The sequence below is a fragment of the Astyanax mexicanus genome, chromosome 12 (genome assembly GCF_023375975.1).
Source record: "Astyanax mexicanus isolate ESR-SI-001 chromosome 12, AstMex3_surface, whole genome shotgun sequence".
NCBI lineage: Eukaryota > Metazoa > Chordata > Actinopteri > Characiformes > Acestrorhamphidae > Astyanax > Astyanax mexicanus.
In genome coordinates this window covers 28,904,079-28,931,830 of record NC_064419.1, presented here as the reverse complement: position 1 = coordinate 28,931,830, position 27,752 = coordinate 28,904,079, and the positions used below count along the sequence as shown (strand labels likewise).

General features: G+C 36.0%; 2 protein-coding genes across 2 annotated transcripts; both read right to left on the bottom strand.

The window, feature by feature from the left end:
* Positions 1-357: 357 nt before the first annotated feature.
* tbc1d10aa (TBC1 domain family, member 10Aa) lies at positions 358-20,878 on the bottom strand. The gene is made up of 9 exons (XM_007237393.4): positions 19,821-20,878; positions 12,594-12,693; positions 9,423-9,530; positions 8,922-9,028; positions 8,557-8,671; positions 7,318-7,383; positions 5,619-5,808; positions 5,205-5,359; positions 358-4,141 (listed from the first exon to the last, which is right to left on the bottom strand). Exons 1-9 carry the CDS (start codon positions 20,006-20,008, stop codon positions 3,200-3,202), a joined length of 1,971 nt encoding a protein of 656 aa, XP_007237455.3. The 5' UTR covers positions 20,009-20,878; the 3' UTR covers positions 358-3,199.
* Positions 20,879-22,932: 2,054 nt separating this feature from the next.
* Positions 22,933-27,469, bottom strand: myl7 (myosin, light chain 7, regulatory). Its single transcript, XM_007237394.4, has 7 exons — positions 27,311-27,469; positions 25,822-25,920; positions 25,661-25,736; positions 24,788-24,892; positions 24,196-24,274; positions 23,438-23,486; positions 22,933-23,277 (listed from the first exon to the last, which is right to left on the bottom strand). Exons 1-7 carry the CDS (start codon positions 27,311-27,313, stop codon positions 23,173-23,175), a joined length of 516 nt encoding a protein of 171 aa, XP_007237456.1. The 5' UTR covers positions 27,314-27,469; the 3' UTR covers positions 22,933-23,172.
* Positions 27,470-27,752: the final 283 nt, after the last annotated feature.

Here is a 27,752-nt window from a genome sequence, read left to right as displayed (position 1 = left end):
AAACACAGTTCCCTTAATTAGGGCGTGAAAACAGCCATTTGTGTTAAGCCCCCTTTTCCCCTGCAGGCAAGTCCTCCCTGTTAATCTGTAATCACACACACATACACACACACCTCTGAAATCTGAAACTCAAAAGAAAGCAAAGAAAAGCGCTCTGTAATTGTGCACTTTGTGAATAAAATTGCAGTTAACCCTCGTCACCCATTGACCCCCATTGGGCTTTTCCCGCAATCCCCTGAGCTCAGACTCACACTACACTGCACCAACTAAACATTCAAATGCTTACAAACCACTGAACGCCAGACCATCCAGCACTGATGACCTACACATTAGCACAGTCAGCAATAAAACCACCACTTCAGTTTGGTTATTTGTTTATTAAGGCGCATCTAATTCAACTACACCATTGTACAAAATCTGCAGAATAACAGTCGAATTTTAAGGCAGGTTAAATTAGACAAAAGCAAATCTGACCTTTTTGAAAGCTTGTAAGTTGTGATAAAAAGTATGCTAATCAGTACAAAGTAAATTCAGATTCTTATATAAACAAAAGTGCCGAAAAAATTATCTGGGGAAAAAAAAATAGTGTCACAAAGCTCCAGCTAGTAAAAGTAACAATGTAAAAAGTAAAATTAAAGTAACAGCTCCCATTAACTGAACTAACTGCAGTAATCTCACAGTTCTCTGTCTTATAAATAAAGGTGCTTCAAATGGATCTGTGGGCACTGCCATTAAAGGAGCAGCATAGGGCCATGTTTGTAACAGAGGTGTGTGTGGGTGTGTGTGTGCAAAGATACTTTAGGACTGCACAGTATATCGTTTCCATATCACCACTACAATGTGTATATAGTCAGATAAGGCAAATTAAATCATACTGTTGTCAGATTTCACGACATATGTACCAGAGGCAGATTACATCCAATTGTTAATATACAGAGGGTATTTCCAATGTGAAGCCTGATTTTTTTTTTTACATAAATACGGCAAGATATATAGAAAAAAAAATCACAATGTGTTTTTCTTCCCAATATTGTGCTGTCCTATTTCACTACATGCACATTTTCCTCACCAAGATTTTTCACACTTACATTAAATTCTGATACAAACATAAGTCTTATTTAACAATATCTTTCTAAGAATTTTCATGGATTTGTTTCTGAGAAAAATCTGATTCTCTTACTGTGTTTATTCAGATAATGTGTTGTAAACAGAATGATTAACAGCTTTGCATTAATGATAAAGAATGCAATTTTCCTTATAAAATAAAACAAAAAAGAAAACATTGGCGGTTGTCAGAACCTTCACGAAAACTGTGTTTCTACACAAATCTCTTGTTGAACGGTATCTACGGTATCACTCAAAGAGCCTTTTGTAGCACCTTTATTTATTAGAGCTTTGTATTTTAAGCTGTGCATTATGAGCTAAAATCCACAGTTACTCCAGCCTCCAGTCTTCAATTTGATGAACTCTTAGTCAGACTGGAAAACACTGCAGAGTACAAAGACTTTACCTGAAACCAGAATGAGGTATGGACACATGAATGGTAATAAAGAGCTTGAGAAATTCCCTTATGAAGGCTGTAGTGAGAAGCAGCTCAGGCACTTTTTGTGTGTTTAGCGTCAGTAAACATTTCTAGACAAAGTCTTCCCTCTAGTGGCTGGAGGTGGAAAAACATCCACACATACTTGTCAGAGAGGAATACTCCACTGTTTCTCAACTGACTCACAAAGGGAATCAATAGGAAGTTCTAGTGGTGAAGCAGGTATTTTTATATGGTATTCTATAATAAATTGAAAACAGAAACTTTAACAGACACAATAAGAACAGAAAGTATTGGGACATCTCTAAATCAGTGAATACAGAAGTTTCATTCAGTCCCCGGGCCACTGCTGGATAAAATCAAGCATCTAACCATCAATTATGCCTTTACAAGCATTAGTCAGAGAATACAACATGCTGGTAAAATTTCTTAGATTTCTGATATTCCACTATCAGCTTTTTCGGAACCACAGGAACTCTGCTGCGTAACTTTACATGGTCTAAATGCAGAAGAATATAGAGTATAAAAGTCACCAACGCTCTGCTGAGTTCCAGAAGGGTTCCAAACCTACAGTTATAGTGCATCAAAGTGCTTACAAAAGCCATATTATAACACATGTAGATTTAGAACGGGAGGTCATAAAATGTCCTATAGATGTAATGTGTAAGTGTCCCAAACTTTCTGTCCATGCAAATGTTCTATTTTAATGCACATTTTCTGCCACTCCTCCTTTTTTCTTGTTTAAGAGAAACTATAGTTTTTGATTTGATGGTTATTTGATCTTCTGTCATAAATACACAACCAACTGTGTCCATAGTGACCAACTATCTGCTACACACAGAGATCTGGATGAGAAATTATGGAGTATCTCTTTAACATGAATAAAAAAAACTGAAAAGCTTTGCTTGTAACCTGAAGTGAGTCACGTGATTAATAATTCTGCATTAGTGGTCCTTGCTATGCATTTATACAGAAAGGCAGGTATACAAGTGTATTTGAGCACAAATATATAAGTGTGTTAGAATGACCTCTTTTTTTTAAAGCAGCAAATAAGTCAGTAGAAAGAAGCTGGAAATTAGAGATTTAAACACAGCCTCTTCTGGCATTTAGTGCTGGAGCTGGTTCTAAAGCAGTGAATAGGAGTCATTAACTCACTCCATCAATCCACTATTTTTCCATCAGCTTTAGAGGATTGATGGGTCCAGGAAATGCTTGTTTTTGAAAGCTGATCAGCGTATAAAGGCCATGCCTGAGCACATAAAGAACTGTATGGCCTATATCTTTATATATAAATCTTATTTACATGAGCAGTCAGAGATGAATGTTGCAGGTGAAGCCTTTAAAAAAATGACGTTTGAACATCCACGAGTCTTGATTTTTCTCAGTTAGAGGTCTCTGTAAGACGAGTTTCCGTCAGTAGTGAATTCTTGGAAAGTTATCACAGGTTATGGATTTTTTAAACTCTGAATATTTACTCCCAAATGAAACAATAAATGTCTCTGAATTTGATTAAATTTGCTTTATCTTTATCTTGTTCTGCAGGCTTTCTCCCCGTTTGCCAGTATTTACATTTAGGCAAAAAACATTTCCCAGACTGCAGGCCACAGACCGTGCTAGAAACGCCATTGTTACTCAACACCACTAGATGGAGACAGAAAGCTACAAGTAAGTGTCTTCTGAGCTGTTGACACTTTCAGAGGAGTTGCGTAGGGTGTTGTTTTCACTGGCGGTGCTAGAGTCCTCATCAGCAGGAACGCTGGCTGGAAGCAGAGGAACTGAGCTTGTAGTGGGTGGTGGATCTGAAGCAACTTCATGCACTGCTAAATCCTCAGGGATGAGAACAGGGATGGGAACAGGAATTGGAACAGGTGTTGACACAGGTGCTGAGGTTTGGACAGGTGGGTGGTCTTGCAGGTGTGGACGCCAGCCATGAACTGGCTCTTCTACTGTGGGTGCTGGGGGAGGTGGAGTTTTGGGTGGTGGTGGCTGGATTTGAGCGAAGCTTGGTGGTGGAGGAAGGTGCAAGGGTTGAGATGTGATAGCAAGCTGAGAGAAAGAGGAATTTAGTGCAGATTCTGAGGAATTCTGATTGACTGAAGAGTTTGAGGACTGTTTGGGCAGCTCTACAGGAGGAAGTGCTTCTTTAATGGGTGGCTTCTGGTTAGTGAATGAAGGTTGCTGCAGTGGCTGAGAAGTTTCATGTGAAGCTGGAAGCTTTGGAGGTGGCTGGTTAGACGGCTGTGCTGGAAGTGAATGCTGGCCATGTTGATTAGCAACAGTTGTCGGATGGGTAGGTTTGGAGTCAGCGGGTAGGGCGTATGGATTTTGAATGTCCAGGGGCGGATTTCTTCTGAAAGTCCCCCTCTTTTTACTGCGATTGAAGTCAGGGTTGAGCTCAGGAGCTGAGGGGTAATGGACGATAATGGTAGGCTTCTGGCGGAGATCTTGCCGCGTGTGAGGTTCGGCATCCATAATGGCCCGAGCGCCATGCAATCTGGGAGGAGCTTTGTAACTGAGCTCACCGTGTTTTTTCTTCCAACGCTTCAGCTGCACTCGGTTTTCCCGTTCCACATCACGTGCTGAGATGGGCAGCTCGATCACCTGCGTCACAGAACAGGTGTTAATAATTTTACTGCTATAGTTTGTTATGAAATCTAATATATACAAAAATATATACAAAAATATTGTTAATAACTGTTGTTAAATATTTAAGACATGGACAAAGTAATTGTAGTTTTACATGTACTTTTAACCTTTTTGTATGAAACACAGAGTGCCCATTAACATCAGTAAATTATGTTTGTGTCTGCAAATTAGCATTTGAAACAATTGATGGCCAACTGAATAAACAAGTGGAATTAGGGGTTCCATGTTACTTTGAAAATGTGCAGATACACTGGTCCTTTGACGATACTGAGGATACCTTTATTTATTGATTTATTTATTTTTGGAAATTACATAAAACACACAGCCATTAACAAATCTACTCAAGGGCACTTCAGGTGGGCATATGAGGATTTAGACGTAAGGTTTGCACAATGCTAAAAAACAAGATAAGGACAAATCTTCAATTTAGCTCCAATCCCATTTCTCTTTTGTACCTATATCCTTGCTTTTGAGTGTAACTTTTCACTTGTAACAGAGATACAAAGGGCAAAGGGTAAAATCTTCCCCTTAAGAATTGAAAAAAAAATTTATGAATCCGATACAGATATAAAGCTGTGGAGCGATTAACTTTAAGGCATTGTATGTCTTCAGAAAACACAGAAGTTGGGGCAGTAATTATTTTATTATTGTCCATTCCTTAATTCCTCTGTGATGGGGAGCTGAATTTAGCTTTTATTAGGTTTAATTCAATTGTACCATTCCACCTTAAATGGTGTGACACGCGGCAGAGGCGACAGCATTTAAGGTGGAATGGAAAAATTAAATGGAAGCTGATAAAAGCTAAATTCAGCTCCACATCACAGAAACTGATTAATAACTACATGTTTTTTACATCCTTTTAATTAACACACATAGAATAATAATAAAAACACACCATTCAACCCATTCAACATCACCAACATTCAGAATACAAGTAATCATCTTTATCAAAACATTTACAGCAGAAACAGAATAATTTTCTAGCTGGTTAATTTGTTATAACTAGCAAGTGTGTTACCTGTTGCACAAGGAAGGCCTCCTGCATGTATCTGGGATCCAGGGCTCTGAGTAGCTCCATAGTTTCATACTGACCAGGGCAGGACTTTAACTTCTCACGAGTGCCCAGCATACACTTCATCAACACCAGACCCACACGGAATATTATCTTCACACCTGAGTGGAAAAAAAGAAAGATTATTAAAAACAAGCGTATTAAGAGGGAACAACAAAGTCAAAAAAGCAGAAAAGTGACTGTACATTTTTTAACAAGGCAAATGAAAATAGAACATAAATATAAAAAGACAAGTAGAGAATAGAGGGGGAAAGATGGAGAAAACATAAAGCCGCAAGTAAACAGGGAAGAGACAGAAGGTAAAGAATAATTATAAAAAAAAGTAGTGACATTAAAACAGAAAGTTTGAACATTTCTCACCATCACACAGGAACATATCCCACACCCTAAGCACAGATGCCCAGGGCAAAGTTCTGGAGAATGCACACATAAACCACTCTGTCATGTATAGGATGGGTTCAATTTTGTGCTTGTCCAGGTGTCTGTACGCTGTAGGACACACACGCTTCAGCAGTGCATTCAGGATCTCTCCATCCAGCTGAATTGCTTCCTAAAATCAAGGACAACCACAGACCAACAGAAGAGGGCGCTGTTAAATAACTTCATCAAGTGTAAGAGGGTGGTGTCTGGCGATCGGCTGTAGTGTATAATTTTCTACAACTCCCATGAATTAGGTCACTTCCAGAATTGTGAATATATACAAACAGCAGTGAATGCAGCTGTACTTCTGGAAGGAACCACCTACGTACTGAGGGCTAGAAATGACTGAACTCTCTTAACAGGAACATTCAGTACCTCTCTAATGTTCCTGTGGCTCTCACAGAAATGTTTCAATATGAAGTGTAAAGCTTTCCCAGAAGAGTTGTGGCTACATATATTTTTCATACCCTTGATTTCAGAAGAAAACCTCGATAAGATAATGTCCACAACCCTTTTGAACTTTTGACTACTCCTCCAGCACAGGAGCATTACTTCCGTTTTACTACATAAAGCATATCTCAGACATGTGTGTAATGAACGGAATGTGAAAAATGACTCTTGGACCAGCACGACTAGACGTCAGCCAAAAAATGTGTCAGCTTAGCCTTTAGTCAAAAAAAAAAGATAAGCTTTAGGTTTCAGGAAACTGATTTAAACTGGACTAAAATCATCAGCAGATGCTTCCTGTTTGGTTTAAATGGTCTCATAATCCAGAATATTGAGTTTCCGACTATACAAGGTATAGTATTTATGTGCATGTTGTGTATGCTGTCTCTCGCAGACTTGGAAATGAGGAAATAACAGGGTTTTCTTCCAGAGCAAGTCATGCCGGCATGAAGTACTGCTCTTTTATTAAAGCTATATTATCAGAAAATAAAAATAAAAATGCAAAAATTATATATCTACCTTTATATAAACTTTAAATTAGATTAATACTTATCCCTGGCATATTATTGTGTTGTTTAATAGGAATGTAAGAAAGTATTGATATTTCTAGGTATCACAAATTTATGTTTTAAAAAATACTGTGTTAATTCTCAAAAATCACAGTACTGATTTTTAATTAAATAGTTTACATGCAATAATTGGTGGCACACAGGGGGTCAATTTGTGCTGTGTTTAAACCTTAACTGTTAGATAACTGTGTTGTACTCTGTCCTCAGATACCACAGATATGACTGGACATAAACCTTTCTCAGATTTTATACACGTTTTTAGGGTTCTCCAAAACTAAGATGATATATCTTTTTTTTATTTACAGTACTGCAATATGTTACAAAATATTTTGAGTCATAACACAAGGCAAATCATATCATATCATTCATGCCAACACACAACCCTATTGTGTAATCTTGTGAATTTATTACAACAGCTGCATTTCAGATAGCACATCTCATTTTTTATCTTTATCAGATTGGCTCTAAGGCAATTCTTAATCAAATATCTTGGCAGCTGAACATAAGAGAGCAAGCGTAGAGTTATTTGTTTATAGAGGTAACTAAAGGTATGTCATGCAAAACGGTGGAGGAGTGTGGTTTATGTCATCACTGAGCTTCACAAGACCTTTATAACCACTTACCAGGCCTGCACTGTAGTAACCAGGGAGGTACTTCTCACAAATTTGAACCAGTCCCCAAAAGGCATCCTACGGAAACACAGAACAAGATAAATAACTAGATTGCAGTTCCTACAGAAACTGCGAGTGTGATTGCAGTGCTGGCCGGGGTACCCAAACTTTTGACCCGTGGCTCCATTACACACAGTACTGGAGTTCTAGCTGCCGTCCTTCGATCTAGCTGCCATCCTCCGATGGCCCCATTCATTCCTATGGGGCCACTTCGTACGACAATCGTACGAAATTCGTATGTCGTAACGTTTCGTGACGCATATTTTCGGAAAGAGCTCAATAAGTTCTACAGGTCCTCAATTGGTTTCATCTTCGTATCTCAAAAATTGTGACGTACACGGCCGTGCAAAGTTCTGCCCATTCATTTTCAATGGGCAAAAAAGCGCACACTTACGAAGTTTTTACGAAAAACGTAAGTCCGATCGGAAAGCTGTATACAAGCCCACCATTCCCGATAAGGACGCACGTTTTGTCTTTTGAACGAAGTCGATATCTCGAAAACTGCGGCACTAGTTAACCGGACAAAAAACAGGTGGAATAATAAGAAGAAGAAGAAGAAGAAGAATAAGACTTAAGAAGAACAATACTGTGATTGCATACTGCAATCACACTAATTAGAATTAAAGTATAGATACAGCAATATACAAATGTTTTAAAATAAAATATTTTATAAAATGTATGGGACATTTACAGGGTTTATACACTTTTTAACCAATAAATTTCCATGACTTTTCCATGCCTTCAAGACAAATTTTCATGACCATACGATTTTTAAAACATCAGTGCAGACATGGGCAATAAAGCCAAAAATCAACTAAAACTATAATCAAAATTGATTATAGTAGGTCTAAAATGAATCTGACACACAATATTCAATAATAAAATGAGAGCTTCATTGTGTAGGGCTAAATTGCTGGCTCAAAATTTATTTTCTCCATCGATAAACGGAAACACAAATATTTGTAGACAAAATTTCCATGACTTTTCCAAAACTTTCTGGGTATTTTTATTTTTCCCAAATTTATCCAGGCCTGGAAATTGCTATTTTCAAATTCCATGACTTTTCCAGGTTTTTCATGACTGTATGAACCCTGCATTTACAGCTTTTAAGTTGAGAATTATGAAGGACATTTAATTAAAGAAATGAGTATGATTCCCAGTTGTACACAGTGTATTTTTTTTAACACTGACCTCAGCAGGCATGTGCATCAGCAGCACTGCAGCAATTGGAGCCTGAGCTTGACAGTAGCCCTCATCAGGCCTGTATAAAGTGTAGGCCTTCAGCACCCGCAACAAGTCCTGCTGCCTAAAAATCCCCAGGAACAGATATTTTCCCAGAAAATCAAAAACAGATGTGAGTAAGTAGAAGTAGAATGTTTCTATAATGTTCTTACATAAAACATTGACTAAAACTAATAATCTGTTTTAACATGCAGATTGTTCTTCATTTATATTATGATTCAATATTCAGTTACTCAACTGAATTAAAATTAAGTGTAAAATCCTGTAAAATGCATTATAAAGTTTACATTCACAAATAAACTTTTGAGACAGACCCGTGTCCTCCTCGTGACACAAACATCTCATGGAAAGGAAACTGTCTGTGTAAATCTCTCTCAATTACGTCTATCCACTTCGGATCTCCTTCCATGCTGTCCAGCTCCTAAAAAAAAAAAAAAAACAGAGGCATGCAGTTTGGACCAGACATTTAAACATTTCCTCATAACCAGAGGAAGCATAAAGATCTTTGGAATCTTTGACCTGTTCACCCGGACAGTGGTGTCTACTCTTAAAGATTTAAAAGTGACAGTAGTTGTTACCTAAAATGTATCAAAAGTAAGCAGTAATAATAATCCTTGAGCTGCAGCTACACAGAGTTCCTCAGACTGGTACCACTGGTGTTAGATAACCAGCAGCAGTTTAAAACATTTACAGTTTATTTGACATTTTAAACATTTGTTTTTCAGAGTAACAATAAGGTTAAAAGTGTCGCTTAACTTTTTGCATTCATTTAAAATGAGTTGTCACTGTAAGAAAAGCAAACGTATGTATCAGACCTTGAATTTGCCATCGTTTCGTTCTTTCTTCACTTTTCCTCCAGACAGGTAAAGCCACGCCCTGCCTCTCAACGATGGAGGAATTCCCTTCTGACATCGCAGCCTCACCTGTGTGTAAGAGAGAAAAAGCTTTGTTATACTAAAGACTCCATTTAAATTATTCAAAAGTTTGGAATCAATCGTAATGTTGTTATCTTACTTCCATATGTTTGAATTATTAGCGGAAGTTGCCTTTATTATTTCAAATAGACAAGAACAATCTGTAAGTATATATCTATCCAGAATTTTATCATCAATACCACAGAAAAAAACAATTTAACTTCATTTTTGATTAACTTTTTTTATCCACAGTTCTGATCATTGTTCTGGGTACATCTAAGATCTTGGCACATTCATCAGATACGAAGTTTCATATCATATTGTCAGTGTCATACAAACCTTTTATCTCCATTTTTTTATCTTTCCATTTTAGAGATATGAGGTTTCTGTGGGACTATGTTTTAGAAGAGTTTTGTGTGTTTATTAGGGATGCACCAATGTGTGAATTTAGGGCCGATGTCGATATTACATGTATATATATCTGCTGATGCCAACATACATATTTATCATTTACAGAGAGACTAGATGCCCTGGTATAACTTTAGAAACAAATAGATCTATTAAAACTAATAGAAATAAATAAGATAAAAAAGAGCTTTAAAAACATTTTTACAGCCGTTACCAATATAATGCAGATTTGACTGTGCAACCCTAGTTTATATGCAAACAAAACTGTTAATGTTACAAATAAATAGTGATTCCACACTTTTAAAGAAATAATTAAAATTTCATATCTAAGATTTCTATTTAGCCAAAATAGAGACTAATTTTATTACCAGGTGTACTCAGACTTCAGAATCAGACAAACAAGCCTTCATCACAAACACACATGTACTATGATGCACAAGTTAGCAGTAACAACTGTACAATTTCACTCACACAAAATGCAAATGCAAATATGCCATTTAAGTAAAACAAAGGGTTAAAAGTGTTCACAAATCTTTCATATTTAAAAGAAATAAACATTACTTTCGTTAAATATCTTTTAAACACAAATAAAATAAAAAAGATTTGGGTGTAACAGTATGTGTTTTTGTACAGTTAAATGGTACAGATGTTGTGGTCATACAGGGGTATGGAGAATACATGACATAAAAAAACAAATTCCCACCTTGTAAAATTTGGAACAGCAAAGAAATGTCCTTCTTTTCTTTCTTAAGCTCTGTGTAATCTGTTTGCAGTAAATATTTTAAGAATAAATTAGGATTTCGAATATTCTAGTGAAATGGTGGTGGAGCGGATGTAGAGAGTTTGTCAGTGCTGAGAGCTGCAGGGTGTGTTTATGTGTGAAAACACAATCAACTTGTTAAGGTTCACACTATAAGCTTCACCAGCTACCCGTGAAACATGGGTTTGCCTTATACATTTGTGTTTTTTCTTTCTGTTTTATTTTTGTATTGTGTGATGCTTTTTTTCTAACCCCAGGTTGATCAAGTCTACAGCTCCATTCCAGAGGAATATATATATAATTGGAGGAGTATATATAATATACAATATGTGTGATTTGCTAATGGAATTTTGGTTGGTTAGTTTCAAGTAACAGGCTACATCCATGAGTTGTAAGTCCCATTTTACATTGTGTATGTAATATGGGAATGTGATACATTGTGTTGTATTGCTCTAGATAACACGCCAGCTGTTTTAACCCAAGCAGATGATGACTGATAAAGTCATAATAAACCTCTTGTGCAGTGATAAACCGTAAACTCACGTTTAAAGTTCCCTTAGAACTAGATGCTTTTACAAACTATGGTGTTTCTAAATACCCTCTTTTTTAAACCAACATTTCTTTCATCCAACATCACAGTAAGTAAGCATTCAGTAAGGCCTGATGCACATGCTACAGTAGGCATTCATAGTTTACAAGGAAATCAAAGGAAAAAGCAGCAGTGATTGAGTCTTTTTGCAAATCCACAACTTTAAGCAATTAAGCCATACACAGACAGACAAACAGACATGCAAACACCAAGTTCAGCTATAAAAGCTCAGAAAATCTCTGTTGTAACTCATTTACTGAAGGGAATTGTTCTCTTTACCTGAGGTTTCTTCACCCCCAGTGGAAGCTTTAGAGAGCTTGAGAGAGTAAAAAAAAAGAATAAGCGATTGCAAAACACATGCAGACACACAGTAAAACTGTATAAGGACAGTTCACTGAGATGCCGTGCTTGTCTAGACAAACCTCGGCTCAGCTCTAGCACTGAGTCACTGAGGCATTAGAGTTTGGAGTTTCTGACATTAGAGTAGCTGAAAAGGCTGTTTTTGAGAGTTTTCAGAGGAAGGAAAGGAAAATAATAAACAACAAGAAAAAAAAAGAAAGAAATTATTTGCATTTCTTTCTTGAGTCAGCTTTGGAAAGGCAAGTCAAATGTATATTTGCGTTATATTTGTATAGCACCTTTAACAAACTGATATTTTTGCAAAGCAGCTTTACAGAAATCCCGAAATAAATCAGACGAAATAAGACATGAAGATGACAGTCACAAGAAAAACTCCCCCATACCCGAAGGAAAGCAAATTTGGGAGTAACATTTGGTCCTCTATAACAATAGTACAAGGTGTAAAATCCTCTTTACAACTCCATACAAGTCTTTTGTCACGCACAGGCGTATTGATATAATCAGTAAAGTGTGTGAAACAACATAAATGAGCCTTAAGACCATCATTTAAATTAATACGTTTGTTTGAATTGACCTTTAACTTTGACGCTTAATATCACACAAGGATATTTAGCTGATGGTTATTTCAAAATTTCACCCAATCCTAATAACAGATTTTATCAGTAACACAGCACAATGAGCACAATCCTGAGGACAGCTTATGGCAAACTGTACACTAAAAATAAACTGTATATTTTAACGTCAGCCAAGTGTGTGTGTGGGTACTTGATTATATCTGAGTATTTGCTTAAGAGGTCTCATTCTTAACAAATTTGTCATCATGCTAAAATAGAAAGTTATTCTTTTAAAAAGCTTAATAGCTATAGGCCCATTTAAAATTCTTTCAAGTGGGTCTATTTTCGACAAATTAACATTTGATGTAGATGTAACACACTGAAAATGAAAGAGGTCTTACCTTTGTGAATCTTTTGCTGATCCATTTGTCCCAGTTACTCAGCATGTCCAACCATTTCACCTCTCTCTGTCTCAACACATCTGGGGGCACATCATCAGCCCTGTGAGAAAAATATATATATATATATTTTTGTTATTTGTGTTCAGTATTTTTATGTTTAAAATAACAGGTTTTGAAAAATATGCACACAAATGTGCCAAAATAAATATGCAACAATATCTGCACACAAAATCTCCAGCACAAATGCAGTAGCAATTGTTGCTTAACATAGATGGAAAACCACATACTTTAAAAATCTGACTGACAGGCACAGCTGCCAATCACAAATTGCATAATTCACGAGAACAGGCAATGAAACAAGAAAAGCATGACTCTAGGAAACAAAGTTGCCATCACGAAATACCAACCAATACCCAGTGTTTTCAATAATAATAGCTTTTAATAAAAAATGAGAAAATCTGGCCAGTCTGAATGTAGCATTTGTACTTGACACTTCATTATAAATGGACCAAAGAAATCTGGACTAATGCTCCAAAAATGTCTAAATAAATTGTTTTATTCACTGAACGTTAAGAAGGTTTACCCAGTTGAGGATTTAGCAACAGAGCTCTGTAGCTGTCTAAGGAGAACTGGCCTTACCAGTAAAATAGGTCTGTACATTCAGTTGAAATAGTATGGAAGAAAGGTGGCTGAACAAAACAGGTTATACTCAGCCATAAAAAAGTGACTGAAAAAAGGAAGAACACACTAACTACAATTCCAATTAAGTAAGTGAAAGATACACTTGAAGAACCAAAAATAGTTCTTCTATAACATTAAACATTTTACATTATACTGACAAACCAACTCATTGTTTTTATTTGATATGGCCAGCCATAATGACTCACAGAATTACACATGATAAATGCCTTTCTGCACTTTTAAATGAGCAAAAAAAGAAACCAGTTATTATTTCATTACTATAAATATTTACACAGTAGACCGCCCCTGTTTTTGTAATTATGGGATGGACAAGCACATGGTAGAGGCTTATAGTTAGAGCTCTCCTCCCACTCTGATGATCTGTTTAATGTGGTAAACTCCACCCAGACCTACAGCGCAGTCAGTACAGACCTCAATACCCAACAAAAAGAGGATTTCATCAGTAAGATAAAAAAAAAGCGCTTTTACAGTTTTAGCTCAATTGTTTCAAAACTTAATTAAATAGAAATCACAGCTTTTCAAAGATGTAAATAGCATTGTACCTACAGAAAATTAAGCTTGTAAGCTTGATGCATGTTGGTTTCAAATTAAATATTTCTAAAACATTCAAAAATATTTTTTGGAGTACATTTAATGTAATGTAGTGTAATGTAAATGTTGTACATTTAATGTAAACCCACGTTTTAAGGGTTGGTGCAAAAATGTATATCACAACCTATGCATACAGTATTATAATACAATAAATTGTGCAATTCTGTTGTTTCTGTTGTTTGAAAGTCTGAAGAATCATTCTTTTAAACAAACTCTTTTCAAATCAATTTTACAATACACATTTTTTCACAGTGTAACTTCAACACAACAACCACAATGTGAAACACCTTATTATTAATTCCACATATTGATATATTCGCATGTGCTTTCTCTCAGGATCACTGTGCTGTGTCTAATCACATCACTAACTGAACTAAATCTTGTTTGTTACCAAACAAGTTAATCAATAGAATCAATGAAGCATTCTAGTGAACAGCTTTTTTTATAATGAGCTGGTGCTAAATGACAAAGTATTTGTGAAAAAAAAACTGCTGAAACTATATACCTGTTTGTGCGGTCCTCCTCAGAAATTAAATAATTACATTTAAACCATAAATCAAGTAACAACCACAACTCCTACCTCATTGAAGGTTTTTTTTTTTTTTTTGCATGTCATAATCTTATCAGAGATATCTTCATGAACACACCACTAGAATGGTTTATTGCCGATTTGACATTTACATTTACAGCATTCAGCAGATGCTATTATCCACAGAGACTTACAAAACGGCTTTGTTCCATTACTGGAATATGTATCTATAAACTAGTTAAAACAGGCTAAAGTTTAGAGGTTGAACTTGCCCTTGAGTCAATAACTTTTTAAATAAAGATATAAACCAAAATACCAAAATATCTTTTGTTCCCTAAACAAGACATTTAAACAGAGATATGTGATTGGAAAAAAAAGATGAATAACCTTTCCATCAAGTGTAAGTGTTTGATCAGTCCCTTGCATTTAGAAATATATATTACAGTATTTGTTTTTAGAATGCCATTGTTAAAAGAACCACTTGAAGCATCATTATTATCAGGAGTGTAGATACGAATATAGCCAATGATAAAGATGTTATCAAGTGCAATGAAAAGAAAAGTTTCAGATAAAAGTGAGATTGGTCAGCTCACTGGCAGATGTCCACCGTGTTTTACTGCTGAAATGTGGCTAATTTGGATTAAGGTTTAAGGATCTGCTTATAAGGCCACTAAACCATAGTTTCACTCTGACTTCCTCATTAAAAAACACAGCACACATTTTATACACTTCCTCTTTCAATAACAAAATTGTCTGGAAAAGAAAACAAACCCAAACAAATAGTGTAGTTATAATATGACTGATAACAGAAAGTGTCTGAACACTTGTGTAGACTCCTGAAACAGTGTTACCTATTTATTAGCACAGTATAATGCATTATAATATTATTTTATAAAAGTTTTTGTATTTTTTTTTTTGTGATCCAAACACAGCTTCCTCTTTATGGAAAAAATGACACTAAACAGGTGAAGACATGCATGACTGCTATGGTTCTCTTTTCTTAAATATAACAACAGTCTTTTTCCCTGGCAATTCTGTCAGCATGTACTTGAGCAAAACAAAATTAAATAAGCAAAAATAAACCTTGAAACAAATGTTTAGAGATTTGGAGTCTGTTTTGAGAAAAGTCCCTCTCAAAGGGCAGGGCTGGCATGACCTCAGGGCAGCAAAGCCCATAAAGCAGAGGAAACAGGAAGCCTACCGTCCACTCAGCAGTGCAGTTTAACTCTCACTCATTTAATCCAAACTGCAGTAGCAGATCCAGGTCCCAACACAAGCCGCAAGCTCAAAGCTGGTTTGTATCAAAGTACGTGCATAGAGAAATGATGTTACAAATATCATTACAGAAAATTTAATGACAATTTAATGATGCACAATACTGATCACTGTAATGATACATAATAGTGTAAAGTGCCCATTTATTTCTTGCTTGTGAACAAACAAAACACCCTTATATGTAGCAATGGCATATTTTAAGACTTAGAAGGGCACTTACATAGAGATTTTCCTTTAAATGGAAAACATCTACAACATCTACAACTAGGCTTAATTACTGTATAGAAAACTTCTTTGTCAGGTTTTTTTTTATTTGTTGTGATTTGTTTTGGCAGGTTTGACCACAGTAATCAGGCTCTAATGCAACCAAATGTAACTGATTTTGACAAGCGCAAACAAACTACAGGGGTGAAAAAGTGATATCTGGCAGAAACATATAAGCAGAAATTGTGAAATGGGGCCTTCATGGATCTTTTTATAAAACACATTATTAACCTTGGGCACATCTAACTTTTTGCTGGTTTACTAGGTGTCCTCTTTTGGAGAACAAGGTACTGACCACTACATACAGAGAACATCCCACAAATGCTGCCTAGTGATTGGATATTTTCTGGCCCAGTTACATAGCAATCACAATTTGGCCCAATGCCTATTAAAACATTCACCCTTTGACAGGTGCCATTTAAACCAGATAAGCAATGCTATTCGATTTACCTGCCAATGGTATTAATATTATGGCCAATCATTGTACACTGTACCCATAACAATTTGTTTTCCCTAATGTATCCAATGGTAACATCAGAAGCTTTAAAGAAGCCAAAACTGCCACTGCAACAGCCACAATTAAAAAATTTAGTATTTATACAAAATATTTCTATATCACAGTTTTAGACATATATCAACACGGGGACCAACAATACAATACAGTGTATACATTCTGGACAACACCACCGCAGTGAATGAATTACCATAATAAACTATTTTATTCATTGTGTGATTTACTGTTCTCTCCTTTTATTTAATGTGACTCTACTCTTCTGCTGGTACAAATTTCCTCTTCTAGCTTATTCAAAAACTAAAAAAAAAACAGGTATTTATTGTGTAGCACAAACAAAAAAAATCAGATATTATCGGTCATATCATCCAAATTAATTCTTGTCTGTTACACTAAACAGTAAAGTAGCAGTGCACAGACCTAGGCAGTTGGAGATTTACTTCAATCTGTAATTCAATCTTAGAAAACTGGTTTATCCAGACAAATCACAACAACAGTTCCGCAGAGATTCACAATCCATGCACCCAACTTTGGCTTTAATCCATATGGGGCAGAGAATACATACTATGGCATGTGTATATGTTTGTGGTGTTTACCAAAAAAAATTATTTTGATTAAATTAGTTCATATTCCTAACTATGATGGTAATCTCCAAAATAACCTGAAACAGTGATGTGCACAGTCTCACCCATTCAGCATACACAATCTATTGTGGAAATTGTGGGGTAATCACTCTAAAGATTGTTAATGCAGCATGTTTAATTATTATTTTACACAGTGTGTTTTTTATCACAATTCTTTTTTTTAAAGACATTGACAAATTGTAGTTTGCATATACTTTCTGGTCCAGAAAAAGTTTCAGGTAAAAGCCAAATTAACACAAGCCAGTAGTGCTTCCTCCAATTAATTTAAATACTGACAAATTGGTTTGTTTCTGTTTATTTTAAGAACATCATTGAATATTCTAACAGCACAAAACCTTTACAACTTAGCATAGCATTGTTGTAAAAAATGTAAATGAATGATCACATTTAGTCTGACACTGCAGGACTTTTCAAACACTGTAACAGTGTGGACAAAGTCCATCCCAATGACATTACAGTCAGCTGCCGACAAGTATAGAGTGTGTTTACAATATCGTATAAACACTTGTGTGATAGCTGGCTCACAAAGAGAGACGATTACCCATAGTTAGTCCCCTGAGACTGTCAGAACTTATCTCAGAACGCACGAGCGCCTTTTGTTAGCAAACAACTTTTCCCTTGAGTGCACCACACAGAGAAGATCATGCAGATTCAGCAAAGCAGACACACAACGAGATCAACACTAAGATTAGCATTAAAAGTTCCTTCCTGACACTGTTCAAGCTACTACTATACTTACTTGCTTAGAGTACATAGATCAGCCACAACATTAAAACCAAAACATTATCTTTTTACAAAAAGATTTAATGTACTAGGCAGCAAGTGAACAGTCAGCTCTTGAATTTGACGTGTGGGAAGATGAAAAATAACTGAAAAGTGACAAGGGTATCACTGTGGCACCCAAGCTGTGCTAATGCACATGAGGCTTGATGGACAGCTTATAGGATCTTATCCAACAGAAGAGCTACTGAAGCTCTAGAAGTGCTTAAAAAAGGTTAATCCTGTGTGTCTGGTGAAGTCCATGTTTTTTATGGGTCAGCAATATTTCGTCAGAGAATGCAGTGTTTGGAGTCTTTCCTAAGGTAGACAATATTGCCAAAAGTGTCCACCCACCTGCATTGCGTTGTAAGCTGGTGTAAGGCTTGGATGGAGCTGCTCAGCTCTCTATGCTCTACTGTTCTTAAGAAGTCTGAAGGCCACAAGTTTGGAGGTCTGTAGTGACTGACTCTGCAGAAAGTTGTCTTTCCCAATCTTTTTCCACTTTGTTATAATAGCACTGACAATTGACTGTGGAATATTTTGTAGTGAGGAACTGGTGGCATACTATCACAATACTATGCTGGAATTCACTGAGCTTCTGAGAGTGACCCATTCTTTCACTAATGTATGTAGAAGCAGTCTGCCCAGATTCTTGTTTTTTTACACCTGTGGAAATAGAAGTGATTGGAAACTTATTTTAATTATTTTAATATGTGAGTGATTTTTTTTGGCAATATATTTTATCATACTGGTGTATGGTGTGTCGGCCTAGGAAGGAAAAGAACCCTAGTGTACCACGGGGAGGGGGGTGTTAACCACTGATTTACACCAACTGCTACAGCGAGCGACAATATTAAATGCCAAGCAAAAAGCACATAAGAAAATATGTAAAGCAGTTAACCTAATTAAACAGTAACTGAGGGGTACACAGAATATTCAGCAAGTAATATTGTGCATTCTTTGAAAAGCAAGAAAATGCATTATGACAACTTAATTAATCCAATGGTAAAAAGTGGCAACGTTCAGTCTTCAGATATTTTTTTTTTAATAATAATTCAGTAATAAAACTCTTGCAACCAGACTGCAATAAAAAAAAACAGGAGGACCAGTAAGTTTTTTTTTTTTAGCTTTCTCTGTCACATGACATCACCTTCAGTAGCTCCTCCATTTCCACTCGCTGTTGTGTTTATGTCAATCTCCATGGAAATGCATGCCCAAAGTATAATAATGGTGCATGGCAGTGGACAAATAGCTAATTATTAAATGCGAAACTCAGAGATGTCCAGCCAAAGGGGCTAAAATTACAGGAGGACCACGGAATTCAGTGAAAAACAGTAGGTAATTCAGCCTGTAATTTATTTCAGAAGACGTCTGAGAAAACCACATACATGGTCGTTCCGGACGGGAATAAACTCACAGAGAAAAAATTACCCTAGGAACCCCTAAGAAACTTATTCAGCACTATCATCTTGAGATCACACAAAATCATTGAATCTCCAAAATCCTAACTTTGCAGGGCATGGAAAAAATCTTCTTAAGCCTTTATTTTAGTTTATATATTGGAAATAAGCCCCATCCACCATTATTCCTAACAAACGTGGTCTAGCTGCATAATGGAGCTCTGAGGCAACAAATACAAAAATAAAAAATAAAACACTGTTTCAGTAAGTAAACAAAAAACTAAAATGTGATGTTTGGAGACATTTATGACAGAAAAAGAATATTACAATTATTAATCATAGAGATGATAAGCTTATAATAGTTTTTTTTTTAAGTGGTTTGTTGTCTGAGAATTTACTTTTTGTGAAAGTCACTGACATTGACATTTAGGAGCTTTTAGGAGTGTCCCATTCATCATGAAATTTAGCTTGGGTCACCATATTTTGATCACCAGCCCTCAATTCTCAACTACACAACCAGTTCTGTGTGTTTCATTCACTTTTCATACTCACGATTCTGCTGAATACTTCTGGGCGCCTCCAATAAACCCGTACTTGTCCGTGTCCCTGGAGCTGGTGAAGCCATTCAGCTCCGAGTCTGATCCCAGGGAGCTCTCCTCATCCAGATGACTGCCCACAGTCCGCAAACTCACAGTGTCCGCGGACATTCGCCCGTTTTCCAGCTTGTCCAGAAGAGCCATTGGCTTAACAAGCAACTTATCACTCAATATTGCACTTAAACACGACCCAGTGCCTGCATTTTTAAACCTTCGCCTGAAGACAGATTGTGTTAGCTAACTAGATAATCGCCTTTAAATGAGCTTAGCGCAGTCTGACACTTCGGCTAGTGTTCAGTTAGCGTTAGCGTTAACTAAGCGCTGTCAGTCTCCGGCTCATTATTAGTAATAATAAACTATTATTTCTGCAACGTGAACAGTCAAATACTGCTGTCTAAAAATTACCAACACAGCTGTTCTCCCGTTGTAACAGTTTAAAGGTAGTTTTAAACTAGTTTTTACAGTTAAAATCAGTCTGTTTACAGGAGGAACTTATCGGTAACCTAGCGTTAGTTAGTAAAGTTAGCGTTAGCTAGGTTAGCTTAGCTAACGCCAAAATATAGTTACCAGCTAATATAATCACCCAATGTAGCTAACGTAAACGTTAAATAAGCTAATAAACGCTACCTCCACAAATTAATAATAAAGCCCCGTAAAAACAGAACGCTTCATGAATAGAAAAACATACATAAGATTAATTTTTATCTAATGGAATTCCCAGGCCCTGTAGCTTTAGCCAGTTAGCTTAGCTTATCCTACCAGCGTCCGTTTCATTTAACCTAAACAGATTTGGGACACGAATATTTTCCACAAACCGAAATGAAGCCGCGACGGGCGGATATACTAGTTACAGCAGTTTCCTCCTGGTCAGCTCTCCCAGTTGTTTGGAGTACAGTCCCGTGACTTTGAAGAAACAGAAACTTGTTCCATAAATTCCGAGTTTAACGCAGAAATGTCATTTTTGCAGTTTGCCAACAGCCTCCTCCTCAGTGACAGAGCTGCGCATGTCATTGGGAAGGGCGCGTCCCAGTCGGCGCACTGACGGTCTGGGCAGTAGTGCACTACTTAGTGCAGATTAAGTACACAACACCGGCTAGTCAAGATGTAGAGTAACGGGGTTCAATCCTGCGCTGTAATGTTTTCCCTTCTCTGTGCCACAAACGTTAGAAAAGCTTAATATAGTTAATTAGTTCATCGGGTGTGTTGTGTGTTGTGCATATTCCAAGATAACAATGGCAGGATTCATGAGGCTGGAATTGTGAAAGAGTGATGAGAAGTCCAGACCTTAACTTCATTGAGAATCTTTGGGATGTGCTGGAGAAGACTTTGTGCAGCGGTCAGACTCTACCATCATCAATGCTGCAAGATCTTGGTAAAAAATGAATGCAACACTGGATTGAAATAAATCTTGTGACATTGCAGAAGCTTATTGAAACAATGCCACAGCGAATGCGTGCTGCAATCAAAGCTAAAGGCACTTCAACAAAATATTAGAGTATGTTTTTTTCTTTTTGGCCAGGCAGTGTATTTTAGTTTACAAAAAGGTCCCTGGGTACACAAAGGTGTCCATCTTGTTCGGACTGTTGTAACTGGACAGTTTCAGGTAGGCTTATATTTAGAGCCAAGGATTTATTTATAATTTAACATATATGCCAATATAAAAATATTAGAAAAAGAAAATACATAAATATAATATAGTCTCTAAAAATCCACTATTTTGCTGCACACTTTTCAATCCTCCCCCTGTGTCCAGTTGGCTATAACTGCATGTAATAAACTTCGACTTTTATGCTCAAACCTTTTACGTTTGGACTAGTCTAAGTAGTTGTTTCATTTGGTTTTAGCAAGACAGGTGTAAAATTAGAAATGTATTCTATTATTCAACATCTACTCATTTAATGTTTAATTATTCAGTTTCTATTATTCAGTAGCAACAAATGAATCAACAAATAATTACAAATCTAAATAATCAAAAAGTGAACAGTGATTAGTGAACTCAAATTGTTTTGTAACTACTAATATTTCGTACCAACAACTGATTAAGTATTCACGTATTATTTAATGAGAATTATTTATTAAGTGCCTACTTATCAATCAGTATTCAATAATAGTTTTTCTTAGGTAACTACTAATTATTTAAAAATACATTTATCTATCTACTAATTCCATTTCTATTAATTATTTAACACCTACTCTTAAATTATTAGTTAAAAATACATGCCCACATACAGATATAAATTGGGATCTGATTAGACAAAAGGAAATTCTTATAATTTCCAATATATTAATCAAGGGCATTTTAATTTAATTTATTCATAAAAAGTTTTAAAATTTACAAATGTTATTATGTAGTTATTTTGATTGGGAAGATGATAAAAGGAAATAGACCCACTGGTCCCTACTGAAGCACACTCTTTCCAATAGAGTTGAAACTTGATAATAATGGTCGGTGTCATTTTTTTCTTGCCAATTGTTTGTGTTATCAGAAACATGTTTTGAGGTGGTCAATAAATTAGTATTAACATATTTTTGTGCATATCATATCATATAAAACACTGTGTCCAATATGACCGGACACATGAGTAAATAAGTTACAAAAATACCTTTTTACACAACAGATGAATAAGGACGCTTGATTGATCAGCTTGCTGGACATTCAGCTAGTTAATTTTAGCATTTAAACTCTTAAACAGTGTTACTACAATAGTATTAAAATGTGTTTGCCTTCACAACACACACACATCACATTCTGGCATGGCCTGATTGATGTTGTAAAACTTTGTAGTGCATGAGCAGCAGCCGCCAAGTTCTGTACTATTCACTAGCCAAGTGTACTAGAGTACAAGGGTGCATATTTGAACACAGCCGATGGGTGTAGACAGACAGGCGTGCGCTTGCAGTTTGTGTCCCGTGGTCGTCTGCTGCCATCTAGTAAACTTTAAAAGACAGAGTGATGTGGCAAAAACGTTCTATGTGAGGTGAATAAGCTGAAGAAATGCTCAGCAATGAAGGACAGATGCTTTAAAACTTCTCAAGCATCCTTAATGAAAATGTAGACGGGACAAAGATATGTCTGATTATTTATTTCCAGTTTGACAGTTAATCATTCTAAAACATTCTGAATGAAAAATCACCCTGCCACAGTCTTTATACATTCACTGTTATTGAAATATGATTTTTTAATTTATCCTTTATACACTCACAGTCCATTCCAGTTTCACAAAATAAATACAGCAGTATGTTTTACAGCGTGTTTAATCATAAAAACAGCAGATATGAATGGACAGAGACTGAGATGGTTATTTTTTTTAGGATTCTTCTTTCTCATCTCCATGTGTGATGATGTAACAAAGGGATTTGTAGTCTATATTCCCAGTCACGTCTATGGGGGCAACTGAAAAGGCCTGCTCCACCTGCGCAAAAAACAAAGGAACATCCGATGCTGAAATTGATGCATTGATGACCCATGCTGTACAAGAAGTAATAATGGTCTAGTAGTTTGAGTTATAGCTAATAAAGTGTCTATTTAATACATAGTATGCATATTTCTGTATCTGTGTCTGCAACACAAACCTCTTCTTGTGTGAATTTGTCTGCCTGGGTTAACAGCAACCTTTTGAACCTGTTGGAAAAATGAAAAAAGGACACTGTAAATATAATAAAAATGAATATACTATTTAATATTAATATATTAACAACCTTCAAACAGTCTTTATTAATTATTGCCTCATATGCACCGGATAGTGTTGAAATACTGACATTAAATCAATGTTGAATGTTCATTTAAAGGCTTTGGATAGTTGGAGTCTTTCTACACTCACAATGCTTTTAGGAGAAAGGTGCTCCCTACAAATAATAATAATAATTATTATTAGAATTATTATTTCATTATTATTTGAATGTTCCTTTCTACACTGCAAGAATGCAGTACAAGCTATATGAATTGAATAAATGAATAATCAAAATAAATACTTACTACATGTTAGAAAATTTGAATACATATTAACCATAGTGTTGAATCAATGTTGAATCGACTTAAAATCAATAAGCACAAATAAATCTATTCTGACATCAGAGATCAACGTTGTTTAAATGCACTGATAATGTAAAAATGAATGTTAGTTAGAACTTATAAAGCCCTCAATCACTGGGCTGTGAAGCCACTGAATTATGATGTCTTTGGGGTGATACAACTCCATTCAGTGTTGATGAACTAGAGTGTTTGTGATGTTACACAAATGATCCAATACACAACCTCACTAACACTATTTAACAGTTAACAGTTATATTTTGTAAATCCTAAATTAACTAAGTCAGTGTTGTCTACTCACTCATCCTTGTTGACAAAGCCGGTGCCATTCGGGTCGAACAGTTTGAAGGCAGCAAGGATGGTTTCCTCTGGGTCAGTTCCTGTTGGGGTAGATAACGGTCAAGAATAGAAGCCAGAGAAAAGTGTAGTGGCATAGTAGTGTTAAATCCACACCATCAGCATATGATTCTATGGGAGGAGACTGAAGGAGAGGGATGGAGGAATGCTAGCCTGATCAGGTGCTTCTGCTTTGTGGTTGAAGGTTAGATCCCCCTCTGATAATCAGAGACAGAGCTTAGACAGAGTTTTGATAGACTTAAAGGAAGGTGAAGGAGTGGATTTAGCTCACATTCTTTGATAACTGTTTTTCTGTAATCTTTCTTAACATTAAAAATTAACCAATAATATATTTTGTTTCACCTCATACTCCCACTACTCTTACATAATTTCCTAGCTAGCCCTCTGACTTCAGACAAAAAAGGACCCGGGAATAAAGCAACAACAAACCTATAGTCTCCTTTAATCCCCAAAAACAAATTTCAGCTTGTGGTAAAATCAGGTTTTGAAGGCATCATTTCTTTGTAAGTTTGAAATGATGATTTTTTTTTTCATACCATTGAGTTTTTCTCCAAACAGGCTGAGGAAAACAGTGAAGTTGATTGGACCTTTTCCCTCAGCCAGCATGCCCTCCAGCTCCTCGTCACTTACATTCAGTTTCCCTGAATGTACACACACACACACACACACACACATACACAAACAGTAGAGATAAAATACACTTAAATATGCTACACCTTAGTTTGTATGCTTATTTTTATTAACAGTTTTGGCTGCAAGTTTGTTTAAGATAAAGATGCATGTCTCTAATCACAGTTTTATGATGAATTGTATTGCTGCCATGCAAACAACTAGTATCAATATTGAGAGATTTTATTTTTTTTTTCATATAGTGTAATTCTTACAGTTGTGATCCTTTACATTATGTAAACCTGCCATTTTGGAGATACAAGGTTTTTGCGTGACAGCAACAATATACTTATACATTTGCCCAAACATTATGACAATAAGTGTAGTGTAAATGTGGCAGTTTTTTTTAATCATTTTTCACACATACAATATTTGTTATTAAATCTTATATAATTTAATATCTGCTTTAATGTCTTCTGAGACTGTACATACTGTCATACTGTGTCTGTAAACTGCAACATACACCCATACTGCAACATAAACCACTGATCTCATTGTTTTTCCCTTTTTACATCTCATTGTTTTTTTTTTCATCTCATTGTCTTTTCTTACCTCATTGTTCTACATAAAACTACAGAAGGAAACTATAGAATTTCCAAAACCTCAAACCAACAGAGTGCATTCTGTTCAGTAATTAATCACACCTTCACATAAAAGGATTTTGCCTTGTGTATTATGAAATCATTCTGTACAAGGTGGATACAAATGTAGGTAGAAACCAAAAGAGAAAACTCTTGTACCTAACTGTGCGTAGGTTTCCTTCAGGTCAGTTTTCTTAATGACGCCATCTCTGTCCTGATCAATGCAGCCAAAGGCCTATAAAGAAACATGTAATACACTGTATGATTTTTCCTTAAATGTTATATTTAATTCTACATCACTGGTAGTAAATAGTCCTCACCTCTTTGAACTCTTGAATCTGCGATTGCTCGAACATGGAGAAGACGTTGGATGAGGCCCGCTGGGCATTCTTCCTTTTAGATGCAGCTTTCTTACTTGCCTAATCAAAGACAGTAAAAAAGTAGAATTTTTATTAACGATTTGTCACTTTTTTTGATTTAACTAAGATATTTGTGAAAACATACATAGTTTAAATCAGATTTCAGTACACACAAGTTTTGGGAGGAGGAACAGGCCTAAAGCCCCTCCCGTTTTTAATATAACATCCTATAAATCTCCTGGACTTCTCTTACGTGTTATGACACCCTTCCTTCACTCTGCAAATAAAGAACCACCATCTTATCTGTGAACCTCCTATGCCTTATTGCAACCTCCCATATTAGCTACCAATCCATTTCTTTCAACCCATCCAGCCCAATCTCCTGATACCACAAGTTATATGAATTGTCCCCTTTCACAGCTTTCTCTACCTGCATAGACAAAAGCTGCTGGCATGTTTTGCACTGGATTTAAAAGGATCTGAAAAGATCCAGGAAGGCCATTTTTTTCTCAAAAAAATTTAATAATTCGGTTCATAATTCAATTTAGCATGTAAAATGTACTGTTCATACCTCGGCCTGAAACGTTCTTATATTACAGGAATGATATTTACAAACAATGTTTGCTTTTACAATGTCATAGAAATCGTAAAAGTATTTAGACAACCCAAAAAAGTTGTCCTTTTCACATATTAGTAAGCCCATTTCTAAATTGGACGAATGAGCCAATCAGAAAAGAGACTTTAGATAGTGAGTGTTCTTCAGTCCTAAAGATACAATAAACAAAATAGCCTGTTAATATTACAAATCAAGCTTTTTATTTTTTTATCATAATTTCTGTTACACAATTTAAATTTATTTAATTAAATAAATAGTTATTTTTAAGTCATTTTGCAGCATTTTCTGTGTCACCCTTTAAATGCAAATATTTTTTACGCAATATAAAATGTAATTGCAAAATTAAATCAAATCAAATTTTAATCTTTCTGTTGCATTTTACTGCAAGATTCAAATTTCAAACATTGTGATACTGTACAAGGTTTTTGGGTGTTAGTAATGATATTCATGATTAAAAAGTAAATTAATTCATATAGTTATTTGAATGGGTCTGAAAGGATTGGTGTTGTGGTTGGTGTGTTGCAATGGTTGGTGTGGTGCAGTGGATAACACCACCATGTATGAGACTGGGGTTCAATTTCAGGTCTGGGTAAAACATGCTGTGCTACACCAATAAGAGTCCTTTGGCAAGACTCCTAACACTACATTGACCCAACTCTGTAATAGGAATAACCTTGTAAGTCGCTCTGGATAAGAGCATCAGCTAAATGCCGTAAATGTAAAGGTAAATGTAAGTTATACCTTTTTTTCAAAATTACAGCTGAAATCTCAATGGATACATTTTAAAAGAACTGTTAAAAAATCAAAACAAATTCGTGTGAAGCAAAAACTCACCATGTCTGCTGGTTGCCTGTGGTCACTGAATGTGAATGCCCAGGGTGGAGGGGCAGCTGATTAGGGCTTTATGTGGCACACCTTATCACTGTGCTGCTTATAAAAAGATTCCAGCACCTCTCACAGCCCCTAAAAGGCCACTCATAGACTCCTCAAAACAGCAGCCATGATAAGCACTTAAGTAGGCAGATGCCTGGAAGGCAGAACAGTAGATAGAGGAGGGGGAAGAAAAGGGAGGGGTGGAACACAAGGGCCAAATAAGAAGAAATACAGGAAATGTAACATACAGATTTATGTGTATGTGGGTTTAGGCCATATGATTTCAAAGTGTCTTGACAGAGCATTTTACTAAACTAAAACATGCTAGGCCATGGGTACCCTGAAGAGTTTAGTTGGAGATCTTTGTGAAGTACAACCAAGCTAAGACAGAACTGTGTGGTTT